The 17685-nt window shown below is 40.4% G+C and overlaps 1 protein-coding gene across 1 annotated transcript; it reads right to left on the reverse strand.

Moving 5' to 3' along the window:
- Window positions 1–517: 517 nt before the first annotated feature.
- Window positions 518–11620, reverse strand: dnd1 (DND microRNA-mediated repression inhibitor 1). The gene is made up of 5 exons (XM_085467778.1): window positions 11542–11620; window positions 8930–9035; window positions 8113–8438; window positions 6512–6644; window positions 518–1270 (listed from the first exon to the last, which is right to left on the reverse strand). The coding sequence occupies exons 1-5, from the start codon at window positions 11560–11562 to the stop codon at window positions 714–716; spliced, it is 1143 nt and encodes a 380-aa protein (XP_085323904.1). The 5' UTR covers window positions 11563–11620; the 3' UTR covers window positions 518–713.
- Between the last annotated feature and the right edge of the window lie 6065 nt (window positions 11621–17685).

The following is a 17685-nucleotide window of genomic DNA, read 5'->3' on the forward strand; positions in this document are numbered from 1 at the left end:
TGTTTTTCTTGTGACATTACCAATAAGTGTGATGTGTCACATGGCCCTCTCCCTATTGGAAAAGCAAAAGTTGTATCCAAGATGGCCGACTTCTAAATGGCCACCATGGTCACCGCCCATCTTGAGGAGTTTGCCCCCTCACATATACTAATGTGCCACAAACAGGACTTTAATATCACCAACCATTCCCATGTTGTTACGCTGTATCCATAGAAATGGCCCACCCTGTAGATCACAGTAAGTCACTTCCCAAACCATAAATCACAATCCCAACAGATCTGTTTAGACTGAATCTATCCAAACAGGTTCTCTGTAAACGTGTCTGTCAGTTTAACATAAAATGCCGAACCAGTGAGGGGGTTAGTCTCAATCCACAACTTCAAAGATGCGTTAAGGTCTGGATGAGAGTCACTAGGCTTCATAACAGCATGAAGTGAGACAAGTAATAACTGCTTTACCATTTTCCTAAGTTAATTTAAATCTTTCATTCATTTGAAAGAAATGCCGACACTTTCTTTTCAAAGCTCATTTAATTAAAATGAGAACCAATCCAGTAACACAGAACACTAATGTACAGTAAAAATCATGCATAAAACAAACCACAAGTTCTAGTCAGAGAAACAAACTTGGTGCTACTCTAGTAAAAACATGCAGAAAAAGAAAGCACATAACACAAACGAGGTGAAACAGAACTGCAGGACGGCATCAGCTGTTCACGGTGTGAGACCAGTGTTGTACATCTTCTGCAGGACCTGCTGGGCTACAGCCTTCTGAGCCTCCTCTAGCATGGTGCTGGCATTAGGACCCGGTAATATCATGACCAACCCCTTGAAAGTGGCAGTGATCCCGAGGATCTGCACCTTATAGGAGAAGTAGAGGAATCCATCAGGCCCAGCGTGGCTGTACTGCACTTCATAAAACGGCTGACCAACACCTGCTGTCTCACACAGCTTACTGAGAAGCATCACTGGGGATACTGCAAATACAAGATGGCCTTGGGTGGAGGAATCGGGGAAAGAGCATGTAGGGTGAGGGAGCTGAGGAGCAGTGGGCCCTCCCACTGCTCTGCAGAAACCTGCGGGTATGGATGCAGGGAGGGTCAGGAATGAAGGCGGGCCTGAGGGTTGTGGAGAACTGTGGTGCAGGGGCCCTAGGTGTGACGGCAACAGGCTCTTTGCACGTTTCTGAGGGCAGCGTGACTCGTCAGGGTTTGGCTTCTCTGTTGGCTGCCACTGGACTGACACACACATTGCAAACTGCTTCTTAAATGCTGGAGACACAAGAAAACAGTGAAGTAGTGAGTTTAGCAGGAAGAATGTTTCCTTCTACCAAAAATACAGTTTTTAAAAAAAAACCTAACAGATCAAATCTTAGAGATTAATTATAATATGAGACAGAACACAGCAGAATTAACACATTTAAAGGATTCAAATGAAAAGAACTGTCAAGTGTTAACAGTAAGATAGACATGCAAACTTAGAATTCCAAGTGGTTTCCACTGGAAGCCCCATCAGGCTCTTGGTTGATCCACTGGCCAAACCATTAAAAAAAGAAATTTGTGTTCATTTTTAGTTTAAAGTCAAAATTTCAACATTAAACTTGAAATAGTATTTTGAACTGTAATCTCCACATTTGGACTTTTCTCTCAAAGCCAAACGACTGCCGTGGCTCCTGCAGCCACTTCGCTACGTGCATTTCAGTGAAACAAGTTGATCAGCTGTCTTATTGTATAAGCATATTGATCGAGGGTGTAATCCTTCCATCGGTCCACTCCCTGCCATTTCATTTGCACCAAGTTGACCGACTCTTCCAGGTTTGTGCGTTTTCATCTTCTGCACCTTCTTCTGCAGCTTTCTGCACCATGACTTCAACATCCTTGTGTGTCACCACACTAAGGTTATGTCCTAAAAGAGAAATGTCAATGTAACCAGAACTGATTCTAAAGTATGATTTTGCTAACTCACCTATGCAAGTGCTTTAATCTATAGATTTCTACTTTATTCTCCAAAAGATCAATGTATGATTTTGTTAATGTGGCCCCAATACTACTCCTTATTAATTACATAAAGTATGTTATCTCGTAGATAAGGTAGACTGTGCACTTGTGTGTGCATGTTTAAATCACTTGTGCATGAGTACGTACTGTTTTAAGCCTATATGGTGGCTGCAACGATGAAAACTGTTTGGCTTGGATGCAAAAGGTTTTGCTGCTGAAAACAAGACACTGGTGTAGTTGTTACTAATTAATGATGATAATTCATTGTCCAACCTAACAGCCCAAGATGAATGGCTCAGAGTTTTAATGGCCCATGGACATTTTATTAGCCTGTGAGGGGGGGGAGCAACAACAGCTACACACTTTAATACTCCATTTTACTTTAAATCTGAAAAATAATGTTATGAAGTCCTTGAGATAAAGATGGTTTAGTATCCTCCCTTCTTGCTCAAGTCCTCACTGTCACAGAAACTGGTGAGACTGCCATCAGCCTTTAGCAAACTAGCCAATTTAATTAAACATCAGAACAAATTAAGTCTGCATTAAATGCAGCTTCTGTAGATTTTCACCATGTAAAACAAACAGCTACAAAGTTCGCTTTTCTTTGCACAACTCTGTTAAACGCATACACAGACACTGTGTTGTTATCACTTGCCGATCTATTATTAATGCCGTCTTCCTTTTGCTTGTCCACCACTACGGTGTCCTGTTGGTTAGCAACCACCAGTTTGTCCGTCCGTATCTGGAAGTCTCACAGGATCTTAGCTCGGTCATCCTTCACCACCCTGGCTGCATCTCCCATTTTGACCTCAGGACTTCCAGGTTGTACTCAGCACAGACGTTTCTGTATAGACACTTGGTTATGGCGTTCCATGTCTGCCCTGCTAGCATTTTGCAGCCTGCTGTTATGTGCTTATGTGATAGTCTGCATATCCTGCACCTGGGGTTTGCCTGGTGTGGTAGACCCCAGTGCAGATCAAACTTGTGATTAGAACTTGTTCCAGTGCTGCCATGATTTGTGCCTCTATGGCGTCTTTCAGTCCAGCTTTGTCCAGCGCTGGTAGGACTTCTCCATACATCAACCACGTCTTCCACCTGTCCTCTCATGGTGGTTCCTCTTCTTTCTTGGGTTTCTGCTACCCGAGGTATTTAGTTCTGAACATCTTCCTGATGTAACTTATGGATCTTTGTTTTTTCCATTCTGGATAGTGGTTCTGACACGCACTAGTCCTCAGCCACCTTTGTTTCACTTAGCACGCAGTCTTGGAGCGCTGGATTGGAGGAGCTTCTTTGTCTTTTAGCTTCCATCTCCTCTTTTGGCCAGATACTTGTAGCTGTCCTCAATGTGTGCATGGTTACCTTCTACACTTCTCCAGTCTTCATTATAGATCCTAGTGTTATGGATCAGTGAGTTGACGTCTTGTTCACTCCTGGCATACAGCAGTGTATACTATAAATGCATACACTATAGTTGTGTTAACATCACAAATATTCATCATGCTTGTTTCAACAGTGGTCTAATTCTTTTTGACATTACAGACCTTTAACCTCCTAGGACCTGCGTCCACATATGTGGACATCACATTTTGGGTTATTTAGAGTAAAATACTCAATTTTGCTCTATGAGGGCCTGATATCCACTTACGAGGACATTATGCTGCTACTGTTCTATCAAAATTTTAAACAAATATCCTCATATGTGGCTCTGATTTTTCTTAGAAACAAAAATAAGGTAAAAAAAAAAAAAAAAAATCTAGTAATTCTTTGTTTTTACATTCATCGGGCCCCAATCAGCCCAAATATCAAAGAGAAATTCAAAATGCATGTCGTGGAAGAGTTTGGGTCTTAGGAGGTTAAGCTCTAGTACTATTCACTGATCTTAAAAGATGAAAGTGAAAATGAAACAAATTTATTGACACCAATTAGAAAACTTAAAGCTAAAAACATGAGATTCAGTTTATAATTTGAAAAAAAGAAAAAGAGCACTTACTAGGAAGCATCTTAAAAATATATTTCTGCTGTATGTTCTTATTAAAAATATTCAAAGGAGCTTGCAAAGAAAAGCATCTGGACTTCTTTAAGGACCCCCTGATGATCCTCTTTTGTCCTTTTGTCCCTCTGTGGGGGGTTATCTCCCACTTGACTCCCATTTGACCTTAGAACTGAAGAAGCTTCTCGGATGAGAGGTGAAACGTCTTCAAGCAACTTAAAGAAGTCCAGATGCTTTTCTTTGCAAGCTCCTTTGGCTACGATGACCTGGATGACTGAGAACCTTCACAGACATATTAAAAATATTAAAACTCCAAGTGACGAAACAAAGAATGATAAAAGCATAAAAATAAGCTGAATCACATTATACGAGCGAATTTGTTGAAACTTCTCGGGGTGCTCAGAAACAATATTCAAAGGTATTCAATCAGGTCTTTCATAAGGGTCATAAAACTGTTGTTCTTCCTGACGCCATAGTTGAGCAATGTATCATAAATTATTATTTTTGATGCTTCATACTGATGAATTTCTGAAATTCAAGATGCATACTGACAGTGAACATAAAGATATATGGACCTAGATACTCCCTCTGCTCTGCTCTGTCATTGTTACGTTTTTTCATTTCAAAAAGCTTGTGTTATGTATAATGCAGGATTTAGACTTAAGATTTACTGTAGAGGTCCACAAATTTAGATTTAGCTTTGAAGGACTCACAACTCTGAGCTCTCAAAGCATTTTATACAACTGAGTTATGTTTGGACACCGCTTCATATGGACTTGCATGGATATGGATATTTAGTGATTTAGAATATAATGTAATAAGCAGTGTTGGGCAAGTTACTTTGAAAAGGTAGTTATAGTTACTTCATACACGTAACTGAGTTAAAAACTGAGTTACAATACTATAAAAGTAATTACTAGGAAAAGTAACTATTGTGTTACTTTAAAATAAATAAGTTTAATAATAAGTTGAACCCTCTGGGGTCCAGGGTATAATTGGCTGTTTCTGAGTACTTTTGATTTGACCTCTACATTTCACCTTTAAAAACTGTTTACTTCGCCTTGTTTGGTATCATCCTTTTCTGCACAACCAGTTATTTTCCCCCCATTTTGACAAACTGTATTAACACAATTTATCTAAAAATCAGACTATAAAACAAAATCAGCGTAGAAGTTATTTTACTGTAACGACCACAAACATGTTTATTGGATCATTTTCACAACTTAAAATGTAAATTTTTAAACTTATGCACAAGTTATGCAAACAACAGAGTTGTATGCAGGTATTTACCTAAAAATGTGGTGGTTTTCTTTTTTTCAACATTACAAACACACAGAACAATCAGGTGTTCTGCATCAAATAAGATACGAGAAATTATTTGTGCCACTCCAATAAGAATAATTTCTGTCCACTATAAGACAGTGGAGCACATCCCAGCCTGATACCTGCAGGCCTGACAGCAGGAGGTGTATCACTCCTGTTTTCTACCTGGAGACAGCATTTACACTGCAGTCTGTCTGGAGCAGCGGCCTCATCGATCTGACACAAAACAAAACAACTTACACTACACACTAACTACACACTCCAAACACGCTGAACATCAGAAATCTCTCTCCCTACTTCCCCCTCTTCCTAAACAACCAAACGCCATGTTGCATATAATTTTTTGATTGGTCGACATGTTACATTTTTCCACCAATAGGAAAGGGGTGTTTTTTTCCTTCTCTTTTTTTGGTCACAAGCAGAGAGTGCTTGCAAGCGCTTTCCTTAGAAAATGTCATTTCTAAGGTTTCTTCCTGCAGTAAACAACAGTATTCAGGAAAATAAAAATATTGCATATATTTTTTATAATAACTCTGGTTTTACGTGGCCGAGCAACACAATTTAAAGACTGCTATATGATCTGAAGTCCCCACTTTCTTGTCTTGGGCTTACATAGCATCTTGTTGCCATGTCATCTTAAATTGGTCAAATGATTCGTTTACCATGACTACGTTATTCTTCCTCAGCCAATCAGCAGAACTTGTGTGATTGTTTCTCCCCCCAGCTCCAAGTAGGCTGAAGACAGCTTCAACCATCTGTCTGCTGAAAAATCATAACGTGTCCGCATCGCATTCTCTTGTTAGTAACGGTAACGGCGTCGTAACGATAAAAATAGTAATTACATTACGAACACTGTTACTTTTAATGCCATTATTCTTGCAATGTGAGAATTATGCATTTGTAGGACATTTTCTAGTGTTTACCAGCTGATTAGCTTTTGGGGAGCTCCACTTCACAAATAACCATTTTACTTATTTTCATGCTACAATTTGTATTTTAATTGAAAACTGAACTGACTTGTGAATAAAATGACTTCTGACTTAAGACCTAGTTTTCTGCTCTCCATACCAAGTGATTATGAGAGTGGAGTAACAGTGCACAACCAGAAACTGGTTTGTAACCAAGTGACACCCAGGCTGGCATAGAAATGGGACCATGATCAATATTAAGTCACTCATCTATATGAACAAGAGCTCCCATACCTTCCACCAGCACTTTCTTAGCCATAGAAGCTGCATGGTGAGATGAGAACGCAACAGTAGCAGATAACCCCTCGATACCAGGTCCAGCCTTCAGGGAAACTCTCTCCACACCCTCTACCAGCACACGCAGCACCTAGAAGCAAAGCATGGTCACTCAGAAGACAACATTCATCCACACAGCAGTTAAATGACAACCTCAATACCAGATGTGACTGAAGGGCCAGACATCTATAAACACCTACTGTATTTTCATGTTTAGGTGGAAGCTAGCGAGCTAACTTCCTGCTAACTTCTAACTCCATTAAATGTAATAAATTCTGTTTTCATGGATGCCTGGATGTTAAACTTAATTGTTACACCTGGTAAAGCAGCAACACTGATCATTTTATTACAGATGAAAGAATTTCGACAATTTTTAACTCTCAGTGATGCCGCAGTGTTCGTTTGACTTTGGACCTGAACCTGATGGAGTTTAGGACCCAGATTACTCTGCGAGGCTCCTGCCTACAGTAGCTGTAATGCTCCAACAATCCATCAAGCGGTGCGGCTTCGTAGCAACCAAAGTCGTGCTAAAACAAGTTTTGACAGGTTTTTGAGCGCCGTGTAGCACATAAAATCGGTTTGAGGTCAGTAAGCAGAACCAGAATTCAGACATAAGGCGCACTGTCGATTTTTGAGAAACTTAAAGGATTTTAAGTGCGCCTTATAGTGCAGAAAATACGGTATATCATCTATAACCCTTTCAAATACAGTACATGTACTGCAGAGAGGTTTTTTTTGGCCTTCTTTTGTTTTGCACTCGTTTCCTTGCATGCACACACTGCACATCATGTCCAGGTATTCCATGGGTAGCTGACAAGTCTTTGGAAATCACCTTGCTGTTGGAAAAACTATTTTGCCCATCAAACTCTTATCATACACAGGGGAAACTGGTCAATCTTCATAGTTGATTTGCTTTTCTTCAATTACCCCACCCCACCTCCCCACCTGGATGGCTGGGTGTGTGTGCAAGTTGTGAACATGGGAAACACCTGGCTAGGATATATTATGAGAAGAAGGCAAGCCAGTCCGAGGCAGTGTAATAGTTTGGCCAGTGTTTGTTGAGAATCCTTGGGTCCTGGCACCCATGTGGATGTTACTTTGACATGTACCACCAAACATTGTTGCAGACCATGTACAGCTTTCCCTGATGGTGCCGTGTCACAATGCAAAAATGGTTCAGGAATGGTTTGAGGAGCACAACACTGAGTTTGAGGCATTGACCTGGCCTCCAAATTCTTCTGATATCAATCTAACCAAGCATCTGTTGGATAAAAAAAAAAGATCCAATCCAGTCGAGAGGCATACACACTAACCAACCCTGCATCAGAGTGGACTTTGAGTGACTTAAGACACGAACACAGAAGTACCAGCTGTTATGGGTTAACTAGCACTGCCTTTAACTTGGAAACACTGACAACCTCCTGCTCATTCACTAATGTATTGGTGCATAGAGATGTGGGTGATAGATGATGTGTGCCATTTCTTACTGGGTGACACAGAATGAATTTCACCCCTTTCCCTCGTCAACACACTCAAAACACTCCACAGTTCAGCTATACCTGCAGTATGTCTTCTTGCCTAGTGGACGCAGGCAAACCTCCAATACAAAGGTGTCGCTTCTCTGTGCTCCGCCGTACACTGATGCGGTAGCCAGGCTCCAACATGTGACCGTGCAGCTGCCGTATGGCTTCAGCAACTACAGCAGCTGAGCCATATTTGGCATACGCAAAGCCGCGGTTCTGCCCACTGAAGTTCATCATCAGCCGGAACTCCCAGAGTGGTCCAATGGAGCTGAACAGGGGAATCAGGATGTCCTCGTACGCGTCCCGTGGGATCTGGCTGATGAAGACTTCACAGCGCGGTCCTGGCGTGGCACCTTCCCACACTGACCATGAAACAGAGGAAATGGTATGGCTGATTATGCAATTTTAAAATTCAAGCTCATGCAATGCAAAATGTACAACAAATCCTTAGTGCACTTTACAAAGCAAGTCCGTGTCTTTACAATAGAGTGACATGTGAGCAAGCCGGGCTTTTCTTGTTTCAGCTGGAAATAAGATCAAACTGACTTTTAAGTCCGTGGCCATCAAGTATTTCCACATTTAGCTTTTAGAGATTTTTTTTATATATCAACCGAGTCTTTTCACAGCTGCATTTTACAAACAAAAGCAGCTGATTCATTTTTACCTTTGAGAAATCTATATCATTATTGGCACTTGGTGGCAGTGGTGAAATGTTGAAAATCTGAGCCAAAAACTCAATATTTCTTAATGCTCAAGAGAACAGGCAGTGTTGGTACTACTGCGGTGAAGATTCGAGAACAAATTCTATTATATTAAATTAGGCAAAGAAATATGGAGATGCAGATTCTCTCACCCTCAGGTGGTCCTCCATATTTCCTCTGGCCATTAACTTGAGTCAGCGTTGTGTTGGTTGCTTTCAACCAGATTTCCAGGGCCTGCACCCGTTCAAGGTTCAGCACCTGATGTGGAAACAAAATAGAACCAGCACAAGTCCATCATCTTCATGTGTACTACCAAGTGAGTCCAAAATACTTTGTTTTTTCGATTTATGATATGCAGTCACATAAAGCTGCTCATCCATTTGCCAAGTTTCCCTGATATAGGTTTGAGTGTGTTCACATGAATGAGGTATTGTTGGCAGCATCTGACCAATCACACTGATTATTATACCAGCAGCAAGGCCTCACTTTCAAATGCTAGAAAACCAGCAGACCCAGACAGTTTGGAGCCCCTCCTTTAAAAGCTGGCTGCTGATTTTAATTGCACCAGCAGTTACTTTTCTAATCTTTTGAATACCAATTTAATTCTAACCATATGAAAATCTGCTCTACTCCTGTTAAAGTTGTGGAAACTAGTGAACAGCTGAAAGACTTCCTGACTGTAAATAAGACTTTAGGTGACTTTCAGTGATGCTTCAGGGCAAATTAATGTACAACTAAAGCAGCCTTAAAAGCAATAAATGATTTCATAAATTCAGTTGAAAACAATGCTGTGCAGCCTTGACATTTGATACAGTTGATCATAAAAAGTCTTAAAGACAGCTGAATGGTTCTAAACGTCTCTCTCAGGCAGGTCTGAGAGGCAGGTCGGGGTGTATGGGTAGAAGGACTTTGTTCTAGCTTGGTTTATGTCACAACAGGAGTTATCCAGGGTTCTGTTCTTGGATCACTGTTATTCATTTTATATATAAAACAATCGTAGTAATAATATCGCTACAGCACATTCTCATTTTATGCTGGTGATATGCTGATGTACTACTTTGTACCTACTCATAGCCAGGCTCTATTTCAGCTTTCACTACACTACAGCATAACCTGTGCAGAAACGCGTTTTGAATATTGACAACATCAAACTGATGATCTTCTCAAAGGAAAACTAAACCTTTTATGTACAGTTCAGGCAACTTTAGAATAAAGTCCTGTTTGTCCTGTGAGGCAAGAATAACACTCGTTCTCCCTTTTTTCATGTCTGTACTTAATTACAATGATGTGATTTATATGCACGCATGCTCAGAATGCCTACAGGCTGGATTCTGTCCATCATGGAGCACTAAGATTTATTATTTATAAGAGTTTTAAAGCTCTTACTCACCACTCTACATCACATGTGTGGGTAACTGGTCTTCTTTGTCATGTTGTAGATTCAACCACTGGTATATTCTTATTTATGAGGTGATTCTTGGTTTGTTCCATCTAATTTATAGACTTGCATTCTTTGAAAAAAATAATAAATAAAGGGACGTTATTCTCTCAGATCCCAAGAGTTATTATAGCAGCTCTCGAGTTCATTCTGTGTCTGAAATAAGCTGTTTGGCTCACTTTAAAATAACCTTTTCCCCATTGGCAGCATCTTGCAAACAAACAATTTTAACAATAGGCTGATGATGCTCATCTGCTCCTCTGGTGTGTTTGAGATGACAACATGAGGATCATCTGGAGTGCTCCAGCCACGCTTAGTTGAGTCAGTGTTTTTAATAAATGATCACCTGAGGCTGACACAAGCTCTTGCTGTCAGACATGTCTGGTCTTGTTTTAGTATTGTGTGTTTGATATGCTCTTTGCTAGCACATGCCAGACTTTTTCTACCTTAACTCTCTTTTTACGCCAGCTATCTGCAGTCCTTTGTGCCTGCCCAGCAAGTGTGCACGTTGACCTTTATACACTAAATTGAAATGGTCTGAAACGCTGGGAAAGCAAATGTATCATATTTGCATGGGTGACTTGTCATTTCTTTATGACAAATACAGTAATAATAACTGTAGTGTAGAGCCATTTACGCAAAACCCAACGAATGAATCAAGTGATGTGAATAGTGGGCTCTACAGGTGAACAGAAAATGCTGCTTGATGACTTGCAAACATCAATGTCAAACCTGTCTTTTTCTTTGATAAATGTATTGTTGATTTACTTGCGCCAAACTCAATTGTTTATTTAAACCATATGTTGGCATTTAATATGTTTAAAGACAATGAAATTGAACTATATAGATACTGTGCCCACTTTGATACATTTTTGTTCATTTCTATTGGAATGGAAAACCATGAACCAAAATCAGGCACAAGCTTGGCATTCCCAGCCAGTACTTGAAGAAAAAAAAGGGAAAGAATGTTGGTAGTTTTCACTACAGCTGAACAAAACACTGACTGAGGCTTTATTTCTATAATTAGCTGCAGGTGGGCCCTCATCGGGGAAAACAGCAGAGCGTCACCGCTGGAAACACAAGCTAAACGAATCGCGTAAAGCACAGGAAAACGCTTCAAGCGCTGTAGCCAACTCTGCCAGCGACTTTTTATTTTAACCAAAACAGACTTGCGCCTTCATTTCTGCTTAGATGACAAAACTTTTTTTCCTTTTCACGTGCCTGCTTCCACTTATTTCCTAGCTAAACGACATATTTAAAAAGTCTAAAATCAAACAAACAGAAAAAAAAGAAAAACTTGAGAGGAAAAGGATATTCCAGAATTACCTGGCTTTGCTTGTTTTCCATCGTCTCTGCGTGGTTGTGCGCACAGCGACGCAACTTTGTAGCCCGTTTCCAACTGCAGAAGTCCTTCTATTGGCCAGCAGCTTCCACTCGACGCTGTGGCTTTAGTGCCCACTGACCCGTGGGCGGGGCCTAGCATAGCCCGTCGCTAAGGTGTGGAATGAAATTTTGTGACAAATAGCAAGAAACGGCTGTATGGAGGACTGCTTCTAAACTTCTTTGTAACCTATTGTGCATTGTCTCTCTTTATCATTTATCTGTGCCACTCTTATTATATATGTTAATTGTTATCAACATATACATCATTTCCACAATATTGTTTTTTTGTAATCTTCAAGTCAACTGACTGTGTAAAAAGGAAAAAGGAAAGTGCTTTTGTCAGTAAGACTGGAAAAGAGCTCCCACATTAATAAAGTCTGGTCTATTTAAAGCTTGGAAAGAAAGCTGGCAAAAATGCTGCATAAAGTGGTTTTTATGGGATGGCCCGTTTGCCTGCACTGAGCTCTGTTGCCACAAGGAGGCGGTGTACATGGTATGTCAGGTCTGTGGCCACCAGTGATGGGAATAACGCCGTTACAAGTAACGGCGTTACTAACGCTTTGGCACAACACCTCGAGCTAGGGGGCAAAACAATCACATGAGTGATGCTGCTTGACTGACGAAGAATAAAGTAGTCGTGGTAAGCCGATCACACGAGCACTTCAAGATGACAAAGCAACAATGTGATATATACCAGGTTTTAAACTGTGTTGATGGGCCAGTAAAACCAGAGTCATGATAAACAATATGTACGGATAGTTTCGTCACGTTTAACGTCTAAGGAAGCGCAGCGAGCACTCTCTGCTTATGAGCAAAACAACAACAAAAAAACAAACAAAAAAATCCCTGCCCGCTCGTGAAAAAATGCACCATGTCGACCAATCAAAAATCATATGGCAACATGACGTTTGGTTGTTTAGGAAGAGAGAGAGAGAGAGAGAGTTTTGAGATGTGAGAGATTTGTGACGTTTAGCGTGTTTGGAGTGTGTAGTTCATGTGTTGTCTTGTGTAGTTAGCGTGTAGTGTTGTGGATAGTTTTGTGTTGTGTGTCAGAACAATGAGGCGACTGCTGTCTCCAGGTAGAAACAGCAGTGACACACCTGCTGCTGTCACTCCTGCAGGTATCAGGCTGTGATGTTTCCTTTATAGTGGACAGAAATATTTGCAGTGGCACAAATAACTTGTGTGGCATCTTATTGAAGAACAGCTGATTGTTCTGTAAATAGTTTATTTTAAAAAATCAAGGTAAAAGGTAAATGGCTGCAAATATCTTTGCTGTTTGCAAAACTTGTGCACAGGATTTTAAAATTGACCATTTATATTTACATGTAAAGTTATAAAATATGATTCATTAAACATCTTTGTGGTTGTTACAGTAAAAAATAAAACTTTTTCTACTCGGATTTTATGTTTTTTGTCTGATTTTAGATCAGTTGTGTTAACACAGTTTGTCAAAATGAAAACATGACTGTAAATTCAGACATGTGAGGTTGTGCTGATGAGACCAAACAAGGCAAATAAATAGTTTTTAAAGGTGAAATGTGGAGGAAACATCAGAAGTAGTTAAAAATGGCCAATTGTACCCTGGACCCCAGAGGGTTTTTTTTTTTTAAAGCAATGTAATAGTTACTTTTGTATGGCTGGGTCTGAAGTACACTGGGGTGTCATCTTTGGAGAAGACTTTCCTGAGTTCCTCTGATATACCTGCTACATAAAGGATGACAATATTATTCCGGTTGTCCTTCTGATTCTCCTTAGTTGATGTCTGACCTTTTCTGTGCATCTTTGCTGATTTGATGAAAGCCCAATCGTGATAACCACATGTTTAAAGACATTTCTTTACATGCGTGTTCCTTTTCTTTCCCTTCTTCCTTTGGGGGGAACATTTTCTGCCTGGTGTTACAGGGTCCTGAAAGTTTATGCTCCAGAGGGTGGTGGGAGTCAAAGAGGAGGTACCGGTATTTGTATGTGGTATATATTCAGGTTTCCATTCTCCTCAATGTGCACAGCACAGTCCAGAAATAGCAAACTATTATCCTTTGTATCTTCGCTTCTGAAAGTTATGTTTCTTTTGATGTGATGCAGGGTGTTACCCACAAGGGGAGCAAGGATGATGGCAAGGTGATTGGAAATGTTGTAGGTGGCAGAGTTTATACTGCTGACAATGGGTCTGAGTGGGATTCCTTCTTTGTGAATGTTTGGAAGTCCGTAACTAGAGGGTATAGCATCCCCTGGGTACTGATGGGATATGAAAGGCGGTCAACTGATAACTTTCTTTTTGTTGTTGCTTGTGGGGTCCCATTTTAGGGCTTCGTTGGCATTGCTGTCACTGAGGAGTGTAGGAATTTGTGTGTGATAATCCGTTGTCTTTAGAACAACAGTGCACCTCCCCCTGTCAGACGGTAATATAGGGATGTTTTGGCTGTCACTTCCCTAATGACCTTCATTTCTTGTATTGTAAGCTAGGTGGTTTCTTCACCCATTTTTCTTGACTATCCTCAGTTGTGGTGTCTTTCTTTTCTTGTCTGTATTATCTAGGCATGAACTAGGAAATATACGTTTTTCTTTGCAATTTATGGAATTTCTGGAGTTGACTTTAACGTGTTGGGCCCGCTGAGCCTGGTTCACAAACATAAAAACTTAAAGAGGGGAGGGTGGGAGTAGGGCTGGTATTACCATACTGTTCATGGTAATACCGTGAAATATGGCGATAGAATATGGGTAAAACGCGCATGCGCAGTGCCTTTGTTTTCATACGCACATGATGGCGCCCGTTCAAATACAATTGACCTATTTAATGTCGTATACAGACATATTTCCACATACACACATTCCATGAATAAAAGTAATCATAACAAATCATAATAACTTTTGTGATTTGAAATCATCACACACATATATGTTTGAAGTATTCCACAAGATGTCAGTGTTGGATAAAGTCTGTTCTCGCCTGCAGCAGGAGACCACTCTGTGTCGTTTCTATGGGCTGAATAACAGCTGTTATCCATTTAGGTTTGACATTGATAAACATTATGAAATCGTACAGTTCTGTTCAAATGTAGAGTTCTGACAATGACAGAGACACAGCCAGTCAGTGTTTCTGCAGGCACAGTGATCAGTGAAAGAGCAAGTTTAAAGTGTAAGCCATAGAAAAATCCTTCACTATGAAAAGCTGTCTGGTCACTGAGCTGAGATCTGAAAGTTGAGGATGTCTGCTTCACCCACAAAGAGGAGTTTTTCTTTACTGCCTATTGCAGGAGAAAATATAGCAGAACTGTTGCATTGTCAGCAACACCAACATTATTTTCAGAAAGAGAATTTCTGCATTATACAGAAGCAAAATGCTGCCAAACTGCTGACTTTGATTTTCAGCTGAGCTATCTGTTTTAGTTAAACGAGCAGTCTCTGTCCCCTCTGCCTATGAGTGTGTGTGTGTGTGTCGCCTGGCTTCCTCATATTACTGCTACACACACCAAATATATGGTAAATGGACCGGTACGTATGTAGAGCCTTTCTACTCAATTTGAGCACTCTCTCCATCCAGTCACACACACTTTCATAAGGTGATTTCATCTACATCCAAGCATTCTTACATAACATTCAGACACACGCTCTGACATCAAGTGGTGGCCTACAGTAAAGAGAGCTCAGCGTAAAAGCTCACCTATCGTTCGATCACAGCTCTTTTGAATGAGATTGCAGATACAAGTGCTGGAAATGAGCTTTACCCGAAGGGTGGCTGGCTTCTCCCTCAGAGATAGGGTGAGGAGCTCAGCCATCCAGAGGCACCGCTACTCTACATAGAAAGAAGGCAGTTGAGGTGCTTTGGGCATCTGACAAGGATGCTTCCTGGGGACCATCTGGGTGAGATGTTCTGGGTGCAGACCCAGGACACGCCAGAGATATATCTCTTAGCTACCTAGGGAATGCCTCCCTGTAACTTCTGACACCACTCGTAGCAGGGTGGCCTTTTGTGGCTGGATTTACAGTGAGGAAGACCAAGATGGTGGAAGCAAGATGCATTTATTTGCCTATATAGCTCTGAGGCCATGACAATCAGCCCTCTCACAGCACAAACAATCCCTCTGCTAATGACGACTGGCAGCCTGAAATACTCTCAGCTGTTAAGGACTAAAGCGTTTATTTTCCTGGTGAGTTTTCCAACTTCCAACCTTCCACCAACAATAAACCATTTTAATAAATAAATATAGACATACATTTTACCATTTTCATATGATTAAACATTTTTACACTTTACCCTTACACCTTAAAATCATTACAAAAACACCAAAAGCCCATGAACAGAGATTCCCCACACTCCCTTAACCCACAGCCTCTGCTGGAACCTTTAAATGGTGTCCAGACCCCCGGGGAAACATTTGCCCAGACACCCTGGAGAGGACACAGGAAAGACAGGTGAGTAATCACATTTCAACAGCAACTTCTTTGCATCACCTTTACCTCTAGACTTTGCACACACATTTGCCTATTAGGTTTTCCTTAATAGTAGACCTCATTTTCTCCCAGTAACAGTTGTTTCCTCCTCACAGACAACCACCACACTTCCTGATGAGGAGCAGCTGTGCCTACCTTCTAATTATTAAAATACTCAATAAATAATTAAACCTCTTGTGTGCAAATAGTTATTGATGTGCAAATCTATTCTTAAAGTGCAGTGCTAAATAAAGTGCAAGTAAAATGCTTTTAATAAAGTGCAAAGGTGCACCCAAAGTGCTGTACAATTTATAATACCAGTAATACCAGTAAAAGAGTCCTCTTCCTTGCACTCCCCTGGATAGAGGAGGTGGCTAGAGAAGATGGAGGTCTGGGGTTCTCTTCTCAGGATGCTGCAATCACATCCAGGCTCTGGATAAGCAGAAGAAGAAGGATGGACGTGTTTACCTTCCCTTGCGTCACCTGTTTCAGTGGTTTCTCTTTCCATTTGTGCTTCAGTTGCCTGAAGCTTGTACATGACAGCACTGTAAACATGGATCTTGTTGCTTTGACTGAATTAAGTTATAGCTAGTGTAGCTTCAAATTACCTACACTTAAATGACTTAATTACTTATATAATATAATTTGGATTAAAAAAGATAAGATAAAGTTAAAAACTTAAAACACGGCAGTTGAACCGAGTTTATCAAGTTTTTTCAAATGTGAAACAAACTGGCTCCACATAAAATATTACTTAACCTACACTACCAAGCATCGTTTAGATTATGTGACCTTTTCCAGAACTTACTAAAACAAGAACATACCCATAAAGCTGCTATAATGTCACAGTGAATGAATCTATCCTAAACATAATACACACGAAAATACCTGGAGATCTCTTTCAAATCAAGAGTTTAATTGCATTAATTTCAACAAGTAACTTGTTCAACACAGTTCATAAAACCACATTTCTCAGAGACAAAGTAGCTCCAAATAGAAACATGATGATGTTCAACTAAAAGTGTCTGCGCCAAGGTGACAGGAAATCAGAAACTGACTCTCAGTGTAACCATGTCCTGGCAGATCACCGATGTTTGTGACATTATGGAAGTCTCGGAAATGGTGAGGAGTAACTAGTAACCCTTGCAGGACCACCTCGCTCACTGCACCGCACAGCCTTCACTGAAGTGATCCTGTGAAACAATTAGTAAAACAAACACTCACATTTTTAAGTTTATCAGCACACAACAGAGTGAAAGTACTTTTTGCTGAGAATAAAAAGATATTTCCTTTCCAGATTTTAATGCATTAAACATGGAGACGCTTGAGTTTGTTAGAAATGGACGCTGAATGACGTTGCAAAAAAGATGCAAAACAACGAGTCTTCACTCAAAAACGTATAAATGAACAGAAAAACATAAATATCACTTTCAATTACACAAGACCTTTTGCTTGTGTGTGTTGACGGCAGCTTGGCGTCTAAAATAGGAAAACATTAAAACTGTAACTTTTTTCCTGAACTAACAGGAAAGAAAGAGATAATTAAAAAACTATGGTAACGCTTTATAATGATGATTGTTTACATAAACCGACCGACCGACCATTTATTCATTATCCATCCTATCTAGTCCCGATCATAAGTTTAAGACCGCT

The sequence above is a fragment of the Copadichromis virginalis genome, linkage group LG2 (genome assembly GCF_057382275.1).
Source record: "Copadichromis virginalis isolate Kocher_CV1m ecotype Utaka linkage group LG2, C_Virginalis_male_GT1.1, whole genome shotgun sequence".
In the NCBI taxonomy this organism is placed as follows: domain Eukaryota; kingdom Metazoa; phylum Chordata; class Actinopteri; order Cichliformes; family Cichlidae; genus Copadichromis; species Copadichromis virginalis.